The 17,842-nt window shown below is 48.1% G+C and overlaps 1 protein-coding gene across 2 annotated transcripts in view; it reads left to right on the top strand.

The window, feature by feature from the left end:
• Nucleotides 1–15,974: 15,974 nt before the first annotated feature.
• SF3B2 (splicing factor 3b subunit 2) overlaps nt 15,975–17,842 on the top strand; it is a 103,723-nt gene continuing 101,855 nt past the window's right edge. The window contains exons 1-2 of one of the 2 annotated variants that reach the window (XM_063945170.1): nt 15,975–16,128; nt 17,664–17,701. In XM_063945170.1, the coding sequence (XP_063801240.1) occupies nt 16,110–16,128; nt 17,664–17,701 (57 nt within the window). In that variant the 5' untranslated portion in view covers nt 15,975–16,109. Of the gene's footprint in view, nt 16,129–16,377; nt 16,401–17,663; nt 17,702–17,842 lie in introns of those variants that run through there. The other variant, XM_063945171.1, reaches the window with a different exon arrangement.

Below are 17,842 nucleotides of genomic sequence, written 5' to 3'. Positions count from 1 at the left end.
GAAGAGCTGGGTTGCTGAAGGTAAAACAGCTGCTGTGGATACTGGCTGGAACCAGACTGTTGTTAGCACGGAGTGGATACTGGCTGGAACCAGTTAAATAATAAATGAACTTTGGGAGCGATGAAATGATAATTCCGGTGGAGAGTGGTAAAGTGTAGAAAGGACACCGGCCCTTTAAGGGAAGCTGTACTCTGCTGGAAGCTGAGGCTGGAAGCAGGTAGTGTTGTAGCTGGAAACAGATGAATCCACAATGGATTGGAGAGTCAGGCTACACCGCAGGTGGAATGCTGGTGCGGGTCTCTATGGTGGAAGTCTTGAGACAGGAGCTGGAACCTGGAAGACAATCATAGAAGAGAGACAAACAGGAACTAGGTTTGACAACCAAAGCACTGACGTCTTCCTTGCTCAGGTACAGCTTACTTATACCTGCAGCAAGGAAGGGGTTGGCTAGGCAATTATGCAAATCAACAACACAGACAGCAGATTGGTGGAAATGATCAGATGACAGAATCCAAGATGGCTGCGCCCATGCAGACACTTGGAGGGAAGTTTGGTTTGTAATCCATGTGGTCTGGGAAACAGTAATGGCGGCGCCGGCCACCGGAGACAGGAGACGCCAGGCTGATAGATGCACATTTAACCACGCGGGCACAGCGGAGGCCGCGGCTGATGAAAAGACCACTCTGTATGTGGAAACTCAGGAACAGCGGAATCCGGTCCTGGAACGCTGAGCCCGCCTTAGGAGGCATCTGAAGGGTAAGTAATGGCGTCCAGATACCCGGATCGTGACAGCACCCCCCCCTTTAGGAGTGGCCCCAGGACACTTCTTAGGCTTTAAAGGAAACTTTGCGTGGAAATTTCGGACCAAGGCAGGAGCATGGACGTCAGAGGCATTGGTCCAAGAGCGTTCTTCAGGACCATAGCCCTTCCAGTCAATGAGATACTGAAGTTGACCGTAACGGTGACGTGAGTCCAGGATCTTGGCCACTTCATACTCAACGCCTCGTTGAGTTTGGACTTTCGGAGTTGGTGGAAGTGAGGAATGAAACCGATTCAAGATTAGCGGTTTCAACAGGGAAACATGGAATGTCCTGGGTATTTTTAAGAAGGGAGGTAACTGGAGTCTGTAAGCAACAGGATTGATGACTTGATCAATTTTGAAAGGACCGATGTAGCGAGGTGCAAACTTCATACTGGGAACTCTTAACCTCAAATTCTTCGTGGATAACCATACCCGATCACCCACCTTGAGAGCAGGAACTGCTCGACGCTTCTTATCCGCAAACTTCTTGTACCTGAACGATGCCTTGAGCAGAGCTGATCGTACGCTCTTCCAGATATTGGCAAACTGATGCAAGGTGATATCCACTGCGGGAACAGAAGTTGCTGGAAGCGGTTGGAACTCAGGGACTTTAGGGTGGAATCCAAAGTTGGTGAAGAATGGTGTTGAAGAAGATGAAGAATGATACTGGTTGTTATGACAGAACTCGGCCCAGGGAAGTAATTGAACCCAGTCATCTTGAGAGGAGGACACATAGATGCGGAGGAAGGCCTCCAAGTCCTGATTCACCCTCTCAGTTTGACCATTGGTCTGAGGATGGTAAGCCGTGGAAAACTTTAACTTGACTTGGAGGACTTGACATAAACTTCGCCAGAATTTGGCTGTGAATTGAACTCCTCGATCTGAGATAATTTCTTCTGGAAGACCGTGGAGTCGGAAGATCTCTTGTATGAATACTTGAGCCAACTTGGAAGCTGACGGAAGACCGGTGAGAGGAATGAAGTGTGCCATCTTGGTGAACCGGTCAACTACCACCCAGATGGTATTGAACTTGTTGCACATGGGCAAATCTGTAATAAAATCCATCGACAAATGGGTCCATGGTCGACGGGGAACAGATAGTGGAACCAGTTGCCCCGCAGGCGACTGGCGGGATACTTTATGTTGAGCACACTTTGGGCAAGATGCAATAAACTCCAAAACGTCCTTTTTCAGAGTTGGCCACCAATAGGACCTAGAGATAAACTCCAGGGTTTTTTGGATACCTGTATGTCCGGCAAAACGGGAAGCATGGGCCCAATGCATGAGCTTCTTCCTTAGTGTCGGCTTCACAAAACTTTTCCCTGATGGGGGCGTAGAGTCCATCCCTACCGTGGAGAATGCCAACGGATTTATAATAGGATGCTTGTCTGAAGACTCTGACTCATTTTCTTGCTCCCATGAGCGGGAAAGGGCATCGGCCTTGCGATTCTGAGAGCCCGGACAGAACTGGAGTTTAAAGTCGAACCTGGAAAAGAAAAGTGCCCATCTGGCCTGACGAGGGTTGAGACATTGTGCGCCTTTTAGATATAGAAGGTTCTTGTGGTCTGTAAGGATGGTGATTGAATGAGAAGCTCCCTCCAACAGATATCTCCACTCCTCTAGAGCGAGCTTGATGGCTAGCAACTCCTGGTCGCCAATGGCATAGTTGCGCTCCGCTGGGGAGAACTTCCGTGAGAAGAAACTGCAAGGATGTAAATGACCATCTTTAGCCCTCTGAGATAACACCGCTCCTACTCCAACGGAGGAGGCATCCACCTCTAAGATGAAAGGAGAGTCGATGTCAGGCTGTTTCAGGACAGGTGCAGAGATGAACCTCTGTTTTAAAAGATGAAAAGCTTGCATGGCTTCTTCAGACCACTTGGACGGGTTAGCACCCTTCTTGGTGAAAGCAGCAATAGGCGCCACAATGGTGGAAAAGTCTCGTATAAACTTTCGGTAATAATTGGCGAACCCTAAGAACCTCTGGACCCCTTTGAGGGTTAAGGGTACCGGCCAATTCTGGATTGCTTGTAGTTTCTCAGGATCCATCTCTAGTCCGGAACCGGACACAATGTACCCTAGAAACGGAATGGACTTGACTTCAAAGACGCATTTCTCTAATTTGCAGTAGAGATGATTGACACGGAGACGGGACAGAACCTCCTTTACCCAGAAACGATGTTCCTCTAAATCGTTGGCAAAAATGAGGATATCATCTAGATAGACCACGACATGACGGTATAGAATGTCTCTGAAGATCTCATTGACGAAATGCTGGAAGACAGCTGGAGCATTGCTCAATCCGAAGGGCATGACGAGGTACTCATAATGTCCGTCACGGGTGTTAAATGCGGTCTTCCACTCGTCACCCTCACGGATCCGGATGAGATTGTATGCACCTCTCAGGTCCAGCTTTGTAAAGATGGTAGCTCCGCTAACTCTGTCAAAGAGCTCAGTAATCAGGGGTAAAGGATAGCGGTTCTTGATGGTAATGTCGTTCAAACCTCTGTAGTCGATGCACGGCCGCAGACCACCATCTTTCTTCTTTACAAAAAAGAAGCCTGCGCCGGCTGGAGAAGAAGAAGGTCGAATGAACCCCTTTGCTAGGTTCTCTTTAATGTATTCCTCCATAGAATGTGTCTCGGGGAGAGACAACGGATAAGTTCGGCCTCGAGGTGGAACCTTCCCTGGAACGAGATCAATCGGGCAGTCCCATTCTCTATGAGGAGGAAGGATATCAGCAGAAGCTTTACTGAACACATCCGTGAAATCTTGATATGGAGGAGGTGGAACATCAGACGACCTGGGGGAGGAAGAACAGACAGGCAACACTTTAAACAAACATGTCTTAGTACAGGAGGAACCCCATGCCAGGATTTGCGTAGTCGTCCAATCAATTGTAGGATTGTGAAGACGGAGCCATGGAAGGCCCAGGACCACAGGATGTGTGGCTCTTGGAATCACTAAAAATGAAATAAGTTCGGAATGAAGAACTCCCACTCTCAGACGAACTGGTAGAGTCCTTAGAGAAATAACTGTATCAAAAATTTTACTGCCATCCACAGCAGTTAAGGAAAAGGACGAAGGAAGTCTCTCGGTGGGTAGGGACCACCGTTTAACATAGGCTTCAGTAATAAAGTTCCCAGCTGCTCCGGAATCCAGGAGGGCAATGACGTTCTGATAACGTTGAGCAACTTGAAGCGAGACTGGGAGGTTACAATCTTGAGGAGATGGAGAGGAGATCATTACTCCTAGCCGGCCCTCTCCTTGGCGAGCTAGGATTTGGAGTTTCCCGGACGTTTGGGACAGGCATTAATGGTGTGAGACGGAGCTGCACAATACAGACAGAGAAACTCGGAGAGACGTCTTCGGCGCTCAGCAGGAGTTAAACGGGAACGGCCAATTTGCATGGGTTCATCTGTAGTTGGTGACAGTTGGCGAGGAGGAGGAGTAGAAGATTTTGGAGCAGATGATCTTCCACGCTCAGTTGCTCTCTCTCTGAAACGCAAGTCAACTTTCGTACAAAGTGAGATTAGCTCATCTAACTTGGAGGGTAAGTCTCTGGTAGCTAACTCATCTTTAATACGCTCGGATAAACCATGCCAGAATGCAGCATACAGGGCCTCGTCGTTCCATGCCAGTTCGGATGCCAGGATCTGGAACTGTATAAGATATTGTCCTACAGTACGTGATTCCTGGCGTAAACGGAGAATCTCAGACGAAGCTGAAGTTACCCGGCCTGGCTCGTCGAAGATGCGCCTGAATGTTGACACAAATGCAGTGTAAGAAGATAGCAGGGTGTCGGACCTCTCCCATAACGGTGATGCCCAATCAAGGGCTGAGCCACTGAGAAGAGAAATAATGTAGGCAATTTTTGTACGGTCACTGGGAAAATTGCCAGGTTGTAGCTCAAACTGAATCTCACACTGGTTGAGAAATCCCCTGCAGAATCTTGGAGATCCGTCAAATTTTGCTGGCGTTGGAAGATGAAGACGTGGAGCAGAAATGGGTAAGGTGGGTGGGGTTATAGCTGGAGTCACTGTGGTTGACGCACCAGACGCGCCTGATCCACGGAGAGTTGTCTGAATCCCATCCAGCCGAGTAGAGAGATCCTGGAGACAGCGGATGATGTGGCCCTGTGCAGCCTCCTGATGTTCTAGTCGGGCTGCCAGTTCTTGCATCGGCCTGGCCGCTTGATCCTGGTCTCCGGCTGGATTCATTAGGTCAGTGCTTACTGTCACAACTGAGGGCCTGAGCTGACGGGAGGCAGCCTCAGTTGTAGGGGCTGAGATGTACCGGAACCTGGGAGGTTGTATCAGACCCCTGGACATGTAAGTAACATGAATAATAACTGCCCGAAGGCGTGACCACGACAACTTAGATAAAAGTCAATGATGTTTATTATGACAACTCCGCATCACAGCAGCAATAAAAGAAAACGTAAAAGTCAGCAAAGAATAAATACAGTTCCTGAGTACTACAGCATGGCAGGAGCCACAGGGCACTGGTAGTGTGAGATAGTTCTTATGATCTTCTAGATGGAAAGTCCTTACCAGGCCCGGCTGTAGCAATGGAGATAACCCAGGATTATACCAGCTGGTGTTCCAGGAAGAGCTGGGTTGCTGAAGGTAAAACAGCTGCTGTGGATACTGGCTGGAACCAGACTGTTGTTAGCACGGAGTGGATACTGGCTGGAACCAGTTAAATAATAAATGAACTTTGGGAGCGATGAAATGATAATTCCGGTGGAGAGTGGTAAAGTGTAGAAAGGACACCGGCCCTTTAAGGGAAGCTGTACTCTGCTGGAAGCTGAGGCTGGAAGCAGGTAGTGTTGTAGCTGGAAACAGATGAATCCACAATGGATTGGAGAGTCAGGCTACACCGCAGGTGGAATGCTGGTGCGGGTCTCTATGGTGGAAGTCTTGAGACAGGAGCTGGAACCTGGAAGACAATCATAGAAGAGAGACAAACAGGAACTAGGTTTGACAACCAAAGCACTGACGTCTTCCTTGCTCAGGTACAGCTTACTTATACCTGCAGCAAGGAAGGGGTTGGCTAGGCAATTATGCAAATCAACAACACAGACAGCAGATTGGTGGAAATGATCAGATGACAGAATCCAAGATGGCTGCGCCCATGCAGACACTTGGAGGGAAGTTTGGTTTGTAATCCATGTGGTCTGGGAAACAGTAATGGCGGCGCCGGCCACCGGAGACAGGAGACGCCAGGCTGATAGATGCACATTTAACCACGCGGGCACAGCGGAGGCCGCGGCTGATGAAAAGACCACTCTGTATGTGGAAACTCAGGAACAGCGGAATCCGGTCCTGGAACGCTGAGCCCGCCTTAGGAGGCATCTGAAGGGTAAGTAATGGCGTCCAGATACCCGGATCGTGACACTGAGATAGTGCTACACCGACCTCCAACTGTTCCCTGGATCTTACCCTTATCAGGGAATCGTCCAAGTAAGGGATAACTAAAATTCCCTTCCTTTGAAGGAGTATCATAATTTCGGCCATTACCTTGGTAAAGACCCAGGGTGCCGTGGACCATCCATACGGCAGCGTCTGAAACTGATAGTGACAGTTCTGTACCATAAACCTGAGGTACCCTTGGTGAGAAGGGTAATTGGGACATTAAGGTAAGCATCCTTGATGTACCGAGACATCATGTAGTCCTCTTCTTCCAGGTTCGCAATCACTGCTCTGAGTGACTCAATCTTGAATTTGAACCTCTGTATGTAAGTGTTCAAAGATTTTAGATTTAGAATCGGTCTCACCGAGCCGTCCGGCTTCGGTACCACAACAGTGTGGAATAATACCCCGTTCCCTGTTGCAGGAGGGGTACCTTGATTATCACCTGCTGGGAATACAGCTTGTGAATGGCTTCCAAAACTGTCTCCCTGTCAGAAGGAGACATCGGTAAAGCCGACTTTAGGAAACGGCGAGGGGGAGACGTCTCGAATTCCAATTTGTACCCCTGAGATATCACCTGAAGGATCTAGGGGTCTACTTGCGAGTGAGCCCACTGCGCGCTGAAATTCATTGAGACGGGCCCCCACCGTGCCTGATTCTGCTTGTAAAGCCCCAGCGTCATACTGAGGGCTTGGCAGAGGCGGGAGAGGGTTTCTGTTCCTGGGAACTGGCTGATTTCTGCAGCCTTTTTCCTCTCCCTCTGTCACGGGGCAGAAATGAGGAACCTTTTGCCCGCTTGCCCACGAAAAGACTGCGCCTGATAATACGGCGTCTTCTCATGTTGAGAGGCGACCTGGGGTACAAACGTGGATTTCCCAGCTGTTGCCGTGGCCACCAGGTCTGAAAGACCGACCCCAAATAACTCCTCCCCTTAATAAGGCAATACTTCCAAATGCCGTTTGGAATCCGCATCACCTGACCACTGTCGTGTCCATAACCCTCTACTGGTAGAAATGGACAACGCACTTAGACTTGATGCCAGTCGGCAAATATTCCGCTGTGCATCACGCATATATAGAAATGCATCTTTTAAATGCTCTATAGGCAATAATATACTGTCCCTATCTAGGGTATCAATATTTTCAGTCAGGGAATCCGACCACGCCAACCCAGCACTGCACATCCAGGCTGAGGCGATTGCTGGTCGCAGTATAACACCAGTATGTGTGTAAATACCTTTTAGGATGCCCTCCTGCTTTCTATCAGCAGGATCCTTAAGGGTGGCCATCTCAGGAGAGGGTAGAGCCCTTGTTCTTACAAGCGTGTGAGCGCTTTATCCACCCTAGGGGGTGTTTCCCAACGCACACTAACCTCTGGCGGGAAAGGATATAATGCCAATAACATTTTAGAAATTATCAGTTGTTATCGGGGGAAAACCACGCATCATCACACACCTCATTTAATTTCTCAGATTCAGGAAAACTACAGGTAGTTTTTCCTCACCGAACATAATACCCCTTTTTGGTGGTACTCGTATTATCAGAAATGTGTAAAACATTTCTCTAACGTCCTAGTGGATGCTGGGGACTCCGTCAGGACCATGGGGAATAGCGGGCTCCGCAGGAGACAGGGCACATCTAAAAAGCTTTTTAGGTCACATGGTGTGTACTGGCCCCTCCCCCTATGACCCTCCTCCAAGCCTCAGTTAGGTTTTTGTGCCCGTCCGAGAAGGGTGCAAACTGGATGGCTCTCTTAAGGAGCTGTTTAGTAAAGTTTTTTTTTAGGTTTCTAATCAGTGATTCCTGCTGGCGACAGGATCACTGCAACGAGGGACTTAGGGGAGAGACTTGCAACTCACCTGCGTGCAGGAGGATTGAAGTTTTAGGCTACTGGACACTGAGCTCCAGAGGGAGTCGGAACACAGGTCAGCCTGGGGTTCGTCCCGGAGCCGCGCCGCCGATCCCCCTTACAGACGCTGAAGAAAGACGGCGGAACGGAGGTCCGGAAACAGGCGGCAGAAGACTTCACAGTCTTCAGAGAGGTAGCGCACAGCACTGCAGCTGTGCGCCATTGTTGCTACACGGCTCACTGACACGGTCACGGAGGGTGCAGGGCGCTGCTGGGGGCGCCCTGGGCAGCAATATAAATACCTATTTGGCAAATAAATACATCACATATAGCCATTAAGGCTATATGTATGTATTTAACCCAGGCCAGTTTTCCTAATAACCGGGAGAAAAGCCCGCCGTGAAAGGGGCGGAGCTTATTCTCCTCAGCACTCAGCGCCATTTTCCTGACCAGCTCCGCTGGTGAGGAAGGCTCCCACTCTCCCCTGCACTACAGAAACAGGGTTAAAGAGAAGGGGGGCATAAATTGGCGATATAATTATATATTAAGAGCCCATATATAGAAACAACACCTTCTAGGGTTGTTATATACATTATGGCGCTTTTGGTGTGTGCTGGCAAACTCTCCCTCTGTCTCCCCAAAGGGCTAGTGGGTCCTGTCCTCTATCAGAGCATTCCCTGTATGTGTGTGCTGTAGGTCGGTACGTGTGTGTCGACATGTATGAGGAAAATGTTGGTGAGGAGACGGAGAAAATTGCCTGTAATGGTGATGTCACTCTCTAGGGAGTCGACACCAGAATGGATGGCTTACTTATGGAATTACGTGATAATGTCAACACGCTGCAAGCCGGTTGACGACATGAGACAGCCGGCGGACAAATTAGTATCGGTCCAGGCGTCTCAGACACCGTCAGGGGCTTGTAAAAACGCCCAATTACCTCAGTCGGTCGACAGACACTGACACGGACACTGACCCCAGTGTCGACGGTGAAGAAACAAACGTATTTTTCCTTTAGGGCCACAAGTTACATGTTAAGGGCAATGAAGGAGGTGTTACGTATTTCTGATACCACAAGTACCACAAATAAGGGTATTTTGTAGGGTGGGAATAAACTACTTGTAGTTTTGCCTGAATCAGATAAATTAAATGAAGTGTGTGATGATACGTGGGGTTCCTCCGACAGAAAGTTATGGGCGGTATACCCTTTTTCCCGCCAGTAGTAAGGGCGAGTTGGAAAACACACCTTAGGGTGGACAAGGCGCTCACACGCTTATAAAAAACATGGCGTTACCGTTTCCAGATACGGCCGCCCTCAAGGAGCCAGCTGATAGGAAGCTGGAAAATATCATAACAGTATATACACACATACTGGTGTTATACTACGACCAGCAATCGCCTCAGCCTGGATGTGCAGCGCTGAGGGGGCTTGGTCGGATTTCCTGACTGAAAATTTTGATACCCTTGACAGGGACAGGATTTTATTGTCTATAGAGCATTTTAAGGATGCATTTCTATATATGTGTGATGCGCAGAGGCATATTTGCATTCTGGCATCAAGAGTAAATGTGATGTACATATCTGCCAGACGAAGACACGACAGTGGTCAGGTGAGGCAGATTCCAGACGGCATATGGAAGTATTGCCGTATAAAGGGGCGGTCCATTGGACCTGGTGGCCATGGCAACAGCTGAAAAATCCACCTTTTGTTACCCCGAGTCACATATTGGCAGAAAAGGACACAGTCTTTTCAGTCTCAGTCCTTTCGTCCCCATACGGGCAGGCGGGCGAAGGCCAGTCATATCTGCCCAGGGGGAGAGGAAAGGGTAGAAGACTGCAGCAAGCAGCTCATTCCCAGGAACAGAAGCTCCTCACGGCTTCTGCCAAGTCCGCAGCATAACGCTGGGGCCGTACAAGCGGACTCAGGTGCGGTAGGGGGTCATCTCAAGAGTTTCAGCAACACTCGCAAGGGAACTCCGGGATCCTACATGTAATATCCCAGGTGTACATTGGAAATTCGAGACGTCTCCCCCTCACACAATTCACAGGCTGTATTCCCAGCAGGTGATAATCAAAGTACCCTTCTTACAACAAGGAAGGGGGTAGTATTCCACACTATATTGTGGTACTGAAGCCAACCGGCTCGGTGAGATCTGAAATATTTGAACACTTACATACAAGCGTTCAAATCAAGATGGAGTCACTCGGAGCAGTGATAGCGAACCAGGAAGAAGGGGACGATATGATGTCACTGGATATCAGGGACGTTTACCTACAGGTCCAAATTTGCCCTTCTCACCAAGGGTACTTCAGGTTCCTGGTACAGAACTGTCACTATCAGTTCAGACGCTGCCGTTTGGATTGTCCACGGCGCCCCGGGTCTTTACCAAGGTAATGGCCGGAATGATGATTTTTCTTAAAAGAAACATGGACGCTTTCCTGATAAGGGCAAGGTCCAGAGAACAGTTGGAGGTCGGAGTAGCACTATCTTAAGTAGTTCTACGACAGCACGAGTGGATTCTAAATATTCCAAAATCGCAGCTTTTTCCGACGACACGTCTACTGTTCCTAGGGAAGATTCTGGACACAGTCCAGAAAAACGTGTTTCTCCCAGTGGAGAAAACCAGGGAGTTATCCGAGCTAATCGGGATCCTCCTAAAACCAGGAAAAGTGTCAGTGCATCATTGCACAAGAGTCCTGGTAAAAATGGTGGCTTATTACGAAGCAATTCCATTCGGCAGATTTCCCGCAAGAACTCTTCAGTGGGATCTGCTGGACAAATGGTCCGGATCGCATCCTCAGATGCATCAGCGGATAACCCTATATCCAAGGAAAAGGGTGTCTCTCCTGTGGTGATTACAGAGTGCTCATCTTCTAGAGGGCCGCAGATTCGGCATTCAGGATTGGATGCCGGTGACCACGGAGGCCAGCCTGAGAGGCTGGGGAACAGTCACACAGGGAAAAAATTTCCAGGGAAGTGTGATTAAGTCTGGAGAATTCTCTCCGCATAAATAAGCTTAGAGCAAATTTATAATGCTCTAAACTTAGCTAGACCTCTGCTTCAAGGTCAGCCGGTATTGATCCAGTGGGATAACATCACGGCAGTCGCCCACGTAAACAGAAGGGCGGCACAAGAAGCAGGAGGGCAGTGAAAACTGCAAGGATTTTTCGCTAGGCGGAAAATCATGTGATAGCACTGTCAGCAGTGTTCTTTCCGGGAGTGGACGACTGGGAAGCAGACTTCCTCAGCAGGCATGACCTCCACCCGGGAGAGTGGAAACTTCATAGGGAAGTTTTTCAACATGATTGGGGACCGTTGGCAAAGACCAAGGGTGGACATGATGGCGTCCCGCCCGAACAAAAAACGGGACGGGTATTCCGCCAGGTCATGAGACCTTCAGGCGATAGCTGTGGATGTTCTGGTAACACCGTGGGTGTACCAGTCTGTGTATGTGTTCCCTCCTCTGTTTCTCATAACCAGGGTATTGAGAATTATAAGACATAGAGGAGTATGAACTATACTAGTGGCTCCGGATTGGCCAAGAGGGACTTGGTACCCGGAACTTCAAGAAATGCTCACAGAGGACTAAGGGCCTGGGGAGCTAAGAAGGGACTTGATTCAGCAAGTGCCATGTCTGTTCCAAGACTTACCGCGGCTGCGTTTGACGGCATGGCGGTTGAATGCCGGATCCTGAGGGGAAAAGGCATTCCATAAGAGGTCATACCTACCCTGGTCAAAGCCAGGAAGGAGGTGACCGCACAACGTCATCACCACATGTGGTGAAAATATGTTGCGTGGGTGAGGCCAGGAAGGCTCCACGACGGAAATTCAACTAGGTCGATTTCTACACTTCCTGAAAACAGGAGTGTTTTGGACCTCAAATTGGGGTTCATTAACATTTAAATTTCGGCCCTGTAGATTTTCTTCCAGAAAGAATTGACTTCAGTTCCTGAAGTCCAGATTGTAAAGGATGTATTGCATATACAGCTTTTTTGTGCCCCTAGGGGCACCGTGAGATCTCAACATAGTGTTGGGATTTCTTAAAATCATATTGGTTTGAACCGCTCAAATCTGTGGATTTGAAATATCTCACATGGAAAGTGACCATGCTGTTGACAAATATCTCACATGGGAAGTGACCATGTTGTTAGCCCTGGCCTCGGCCAGGCGATTGTCAGAATGGGCGGCTTTGTCTTACAAAAGCCCATATTAAAATTTTCCATTTGAACAGGACAGAACTGGGACTCGTCTCCAGTTTCTTCATAAAGGGGTGTCAGCGTTTTCACCTGAAACAACCTCTTGTGGTGCCTGCGGCTACTAGGGACTTGGAGGACTCCAAGTTACTAGACGTGGTCAGGGCCCTAAAAATATATATATATATATATATATATATATATATAGTTAGGACGGCTGGAGTCAGAAAGTCTGACTTGCTGTTTATACTGTATACACCCAACAAGCTGGGTGCTCATGCTTCTAAGCAGTCTATTGCACGCTGGATTTGTAGTACAATTCAGCTTGCACATTCTGTGGCAGGCCTGCCACAGACGAAATATGTAGATGCCCATTCCACAAGGAAGGTGGGCTCATCCTGGGCGGCTGCCCGAGGAGTCTCGGCATTACAACTTTGCCGAGCAGCTACGTGGTCAGGGGAGAACACGTTTGTAAAATTTTACAAATTTTGATACTCTGGCTAAGGAGGACCTGGAGTTCTCTCATTCGGTGCTGCAGAGTCATCCGCACTCTCCCGCCCGTTTGGGAGCTTTGGTATAATCCCCATGGTCCTGACGGAGTCCCCAGCATCCACTAGGACGTTAGAGAAAATAAGAATTTACTTACCGATAATTCTATTTCTCGTAGTCCGTAGTGGATGCTGGGCGCCCATCCCAAGTGCGGATTGTCTGCAATGCTTGTACATAGTTATTGTTACAAAAAATCGGGTTATTACTATTGTTGTGAGCCATCTTTTCGGAGGCTACTTCGTTTTGTTATCATACTGTTAACTGGGTTCAGATCACAAGTTGTACGGTGTGATTGGTGTGGCTGGTATGAGTCTTACCCGGGATTCAAGATCCTTCCTTATTGTGTACGCTCGTCCGGGCACAGTACCTAACTGAGGCTTGGAGGAGGGTCATAGGGGGAGGGGCCAGTACACACCATGTGACCTAAAAAGCTTTTTAGATGTGCCCTGTCTCCTGCGGAGCCCGCTATTCCCCATGGTCCTGACGGAGTCCCCAGCATCCACTACGGACTACGAGAAATAGAATTATCGGTAAGTAAATTCTTATTTTTTCATTGCCTCAATCATGTAACGTGTGGCCCTACTGGAAGTCACATTTGTCTCTTCACCGTCGACACTGGAGTCAGTATCCGTGTCGGCGTCTATATCTGCCATCTGAGGTAACGGGTGCTTTAGAGCCCCTGACGGCCTATGAGACGTCTGGACAGGCACAAGCTGAGTAGCCGGCTGTCTCATGTCAACCACTGTCTTTTATACAGAGCTGACACTGTTACGTAATTCCTTCCAACAGTTTATCCACTCAGGTGTCGACCCCCTAGGGGGTGACATCACTATTACAGGCAATCTGCTCCATCTCCACATCATTTTTCTCCTCATACATGTCGACACAAACGTACCGACATACAGCACACACACAGGGAATGCTCTGATAGAGGACAGGACCCCACTAGCCCTTTGGGGAGACAGAGGGAGAGTTTGCCAGCACACACCAGAGCGCTATATATATATATACAGGGATAACCTTATATAAGTGTTTTTCCCCTTATAGCTGCTGTGTCTTTAATACTGCGCGTAATTAGTGCCCCCCTTCTCTTTTTTAACCCTTTCTGTAGTGTAGTGACTGCAGGGGAGAGCCAGGGAGCTTCCCTCCAACGGAGCTGTGAGGGAAAATGGCGCCAGTGTGCTGAGGAGATAGGCTCCGCCCCCTTATCGGCGGCCTTATCTCCCGTTTTTCTATGTATTCTTGCAGGGGTTAAATTCATCCATATAGCCCAGGAGCTATATGTGATGCATTTTTTGCCATCCAAGGTGTTTTTATTGCGTCTCAGGGCGCCCCCCCCCCCAGCGCCCTGCACCCTCAGTGACTGGAGTGTGAAGTGTGCTGAGAGCAATGGCGCACAGCTGCAGTGCTGTGCGCTACCTTGTTGAAGACAGGACGTCTTCTGTCGCCGATTTTCCGGACCTCTTCTGTCTTCTGGCTCTGTAAGGGGGCCGGCGGCGCGGCTCTGGGACCCATCCATGGCTGGGCCTGTGATGGTCCCTCTGGAGCTAATGTCCAGTAGCCTAAGAAGCCCAATCCACTCTGCACGCAGGTGAGTTCGCTTCTTCTCCCCTTAGTCCCTCGATGCAGTGAGCCTGTTGCCAGCAGGTCTCACTGAAAATAAAAAACCTAAAACTAAACTTTTCACTAAGCAGCTCAGGAGAGCCACCTAGTGTGCACCCTTCTCGTTCGGGCACAAAAATCTAACTGAGGCTTGGAGGAGGGTCATAGGGGGAGGAGCCAGTGCACACCAGGTAGTTCTAAAGCTTTACTTTTGTGCCCAGTCTCCTGCGGAGCCGCTATTCCCCATGGTCCTTACGGAGTCCCCAGCATCCACTTAGGACGTTAGAGAAACATTAATATGTCATGTAGGTAAACTTTCAACAAAGTTTTTTTTCTTTTCAGCCTGCATTTGTGGATTCACCAGCAGGAGTCGCTTGTCTTGTTCGACGCATCCTGTCAGTAGGCATGTTATGCGTGGCTGATGTTAAATTGTGACATCAGAAACCTTTACGCAAAAAATGTGACAAAGTGTACATTTTTTCGCAAAAAATGCGGACTTTTAAAGCTCATCGCAAAATTTGCAAATTTGACAAGTCCACCTTTTTTTTGGTAACATTAAATTAGTGTTGCAAATTTTCCGTTTGGGCGTGCTTTCGCAATTGGTCGCAATTTTTGCTAATTTTTACAATTCTTAGTAAATTAGCCCCTTAGTCCATATTAAGGGGCTAATTCAGTAAGGATAGCAAATTCTGCTAATCAGTAGAATTTGCTATCCTTTTTCTCGCATGCTGGGGGCCGCCCAGCATACTGACCGACACCCCCCCCCCCCCCTCCCCTCCCCTTCGACAAGCAGAAATTGCAATAGTTTCGCAATTACTGCTTGCTAGCAGAAGCTAAAGATGACTCCTGCCGGCGCAGCTTAGCTGCGGTCGCAGGAGTCCCGGCGCCATTTTACCTGTCGCGGCAGCAACGTGTGCCGCAGCGACCACGCCCCAGAGAAGACTCCGGTTGTCTGCTTCCGTCCACCGTTCGGGTCGCCCCGCCCTGGAGTCTGAGTGTTGGCACTCCCCCCCCTCTGCCTAATTGACATGCAGAGGCAATTGCATTTTCTGTGGCCCCCCACAGAAAGTGCGGGCACATGCGTAGTACGAGCGCTCCTCATGCGCCCGCCGGCCCACCACAAACATTCCGGTTGGATCGCGATTTGCGATCCAACCTGAATTAGCACCAAACCTGCGGGGTAGATGCTAGAATCAAGTGGGCTGAGGGACCTTTTCCGTAAGTGGGAGGAGTTACGACACAAGGGGGAGGAGCTAGGCCAGCGGGATAGTTCCTCTACTATCCACGCCACCAACTATTACCTTTAGTAATTAGGTGGTGAGCGAAGCGGAGCGGAGCGAGCCACCGTGCCCGAAGCGTGGCGAGCGAAGCGAGCCCGCGAGGGTACTTTTCGGGTACCCTGTTCATCCGTAGCTCCTCCCCCTGGTGACGTAGCTCCTCCCCTCAATACGTCACAAGGTCCCTTCAGCCCCTTCGATATAGAACCAACCCAAACCTGATGACTACTGTGTGGGCGTGTGTACTCGCGTATAGTTAAACCAAACGACGACCACGCCGGAAATCATACTTTTCCCTTAACAATCATGGACGCAATCTCTTATTCTACTTCCGGTCCCACCTTTTTTCCGGTAGTCGCTGTCCGTGACGTACGATTCTCGCGACTCTAGCCCCGCCGGCGCATCATCACCAGGTACAGCAGAAACATGGCGGATATGGCAGAGGGTAAGTAGATTATAGTTTTGCTTTCATGCATATTACAGAAAGCAGACTGCAGGGATATGGCTTGGAGCTGTTTCATGCTGCCATCCATCATTGCTGTATGAAGGAGGGAATACAAAGATTTATCACTGACTGATGAACATTCGTCTTCACGTTAAATATTTATTTAGTTTCCTGTGTTGTTTTTTTTTATTTTGTTTCTATGTAGCTGTGTTTATAGAGAGACCTTTTCTGCAGTGTATTTTAACCAGTCCCCAAAATGAAACGTGTTTAAGGTATCTGGCTTCTCACAATATGGATTTTAGCAAGAGCGCGGAAAGTAATTTAGTAATTTACTCTATTGGTGCAGGAATTTAATATTAATTTGAAAACACTTCATTATGATAATAACATGCAGATTCAGTTAATGTTGGAAAGCGAAGTGAGGAAATCCTGTTTCTGTAACCTGTATTATAGCATTGCTTCACATTCCGGTAACCTTGCAGCTAATTAAATCTGTCCCTTATAGTAGTTGCACATACAGTAGGTAACTATAGTGGGAAATGTTTTCATGCAAGTTTTAGTTGCACTAAATTGGGGCACCATGCCCGAAGCATGGCAAGCTAAGCGTGCCTTGCGAGGGGCCACGGTGCACTAATTGGGGTTCCCAGTCACTTTACAAAGAAAACAACTCTAAAAAAAAGTTTTTAAAAAAAAAAACCTCCTGTCGATCTAATGCATGTTGACCAATAGTGGTCGACCTAATGACCCATACCCATCTCACCATGCTCTTCCCTATGCTGTTGTTTAGCTAAATGTTTGAGTTGGTTACGTCATTGATCTTTGTAACATTGTTGCTGTATACACTACCTAGTAAAATAATGGGCTTATTTATTTATAACAACTGCCCTGCACTGCCTTTATTATTGGCTTATATAACATATTCTTTTAGGGAGTGTCTCATATTTTTCTCATCAGGCATATGTTTAGGACCTTGTGTTTTTTTTTATGCTTTAAGTGTGGCAAATTTTGTTTTTAACAGTTCTATATTACACAAGAAATAGACATTATTCGTTAGATAAAGCAAGTGACACAAGTGTCAGCACGACAGTTTACCATTCTGTGAAGAATACGTTCTGCTGCAGAGCATTTCCATGCCTGTTATCTACTATACATAGGGCAAAATTCAGTTAGCCCTATAAGTTGCCTTAACGTGTTTCCATCAGCATTGCGTGTTGCGTCTCAGGAGGCTAACTCTGATCACAGCCTGCGGAGGTGCGAGCAGAATCGGCCAACTGTAACTGCCCACAGCACCTCATGGTTATATGAATCCAGACCTTTGATATAGAAGAAACCATGGGCAAAGTATTTCAGCCACACTACTTTCACATCTGTAATATGAAGTTTGGAGTGACCACTTAATTTAGGATTGTGAATCATGGTAAAATATAAATGTATTTATTTTATTTTTTTAAGTTTCTAAGTATGGTTTTTATGGAGCTTTTATTTAGGTTTCACATCTATTTTTTATGTATACTTACTGTGTTATCTCTTTGCAGGTAGCATAGATGACCAGATTGAATACACTGCCGCGCAGGTAAGGTAGAAAAAAAAGAAAAAAGATCACAGGCTAACCAAATTCATATTATTCTGTACATGCTCAATTCCTTACATTTTAGGGGTTCTGCAGTGTAAGGGATATTGGCTAATAATAGGGCGATTGGGGTTGGATGATAGT

The sequence above is a fragment of the Pseudophryne corroboree genome, chromosome 11 (genome assembly GCF_028390025.1).
Source record: "Pseudophryne corroboree isolate aPseCor3 chromosome 11, aPseCor3.hap2, whole genome shotgun sequence".
NCBI lineage: Eukaryota > Metazoa > Chordata > Amphibia > Anura > Myobatrachidae > Pseudophryne > Pseudophryne corroboree.
The sequence above is the reverse complement of the archived record's forward strand: the minus strand, read 5'-3'. Positions and strand labels throughout refer to the sequence as shown.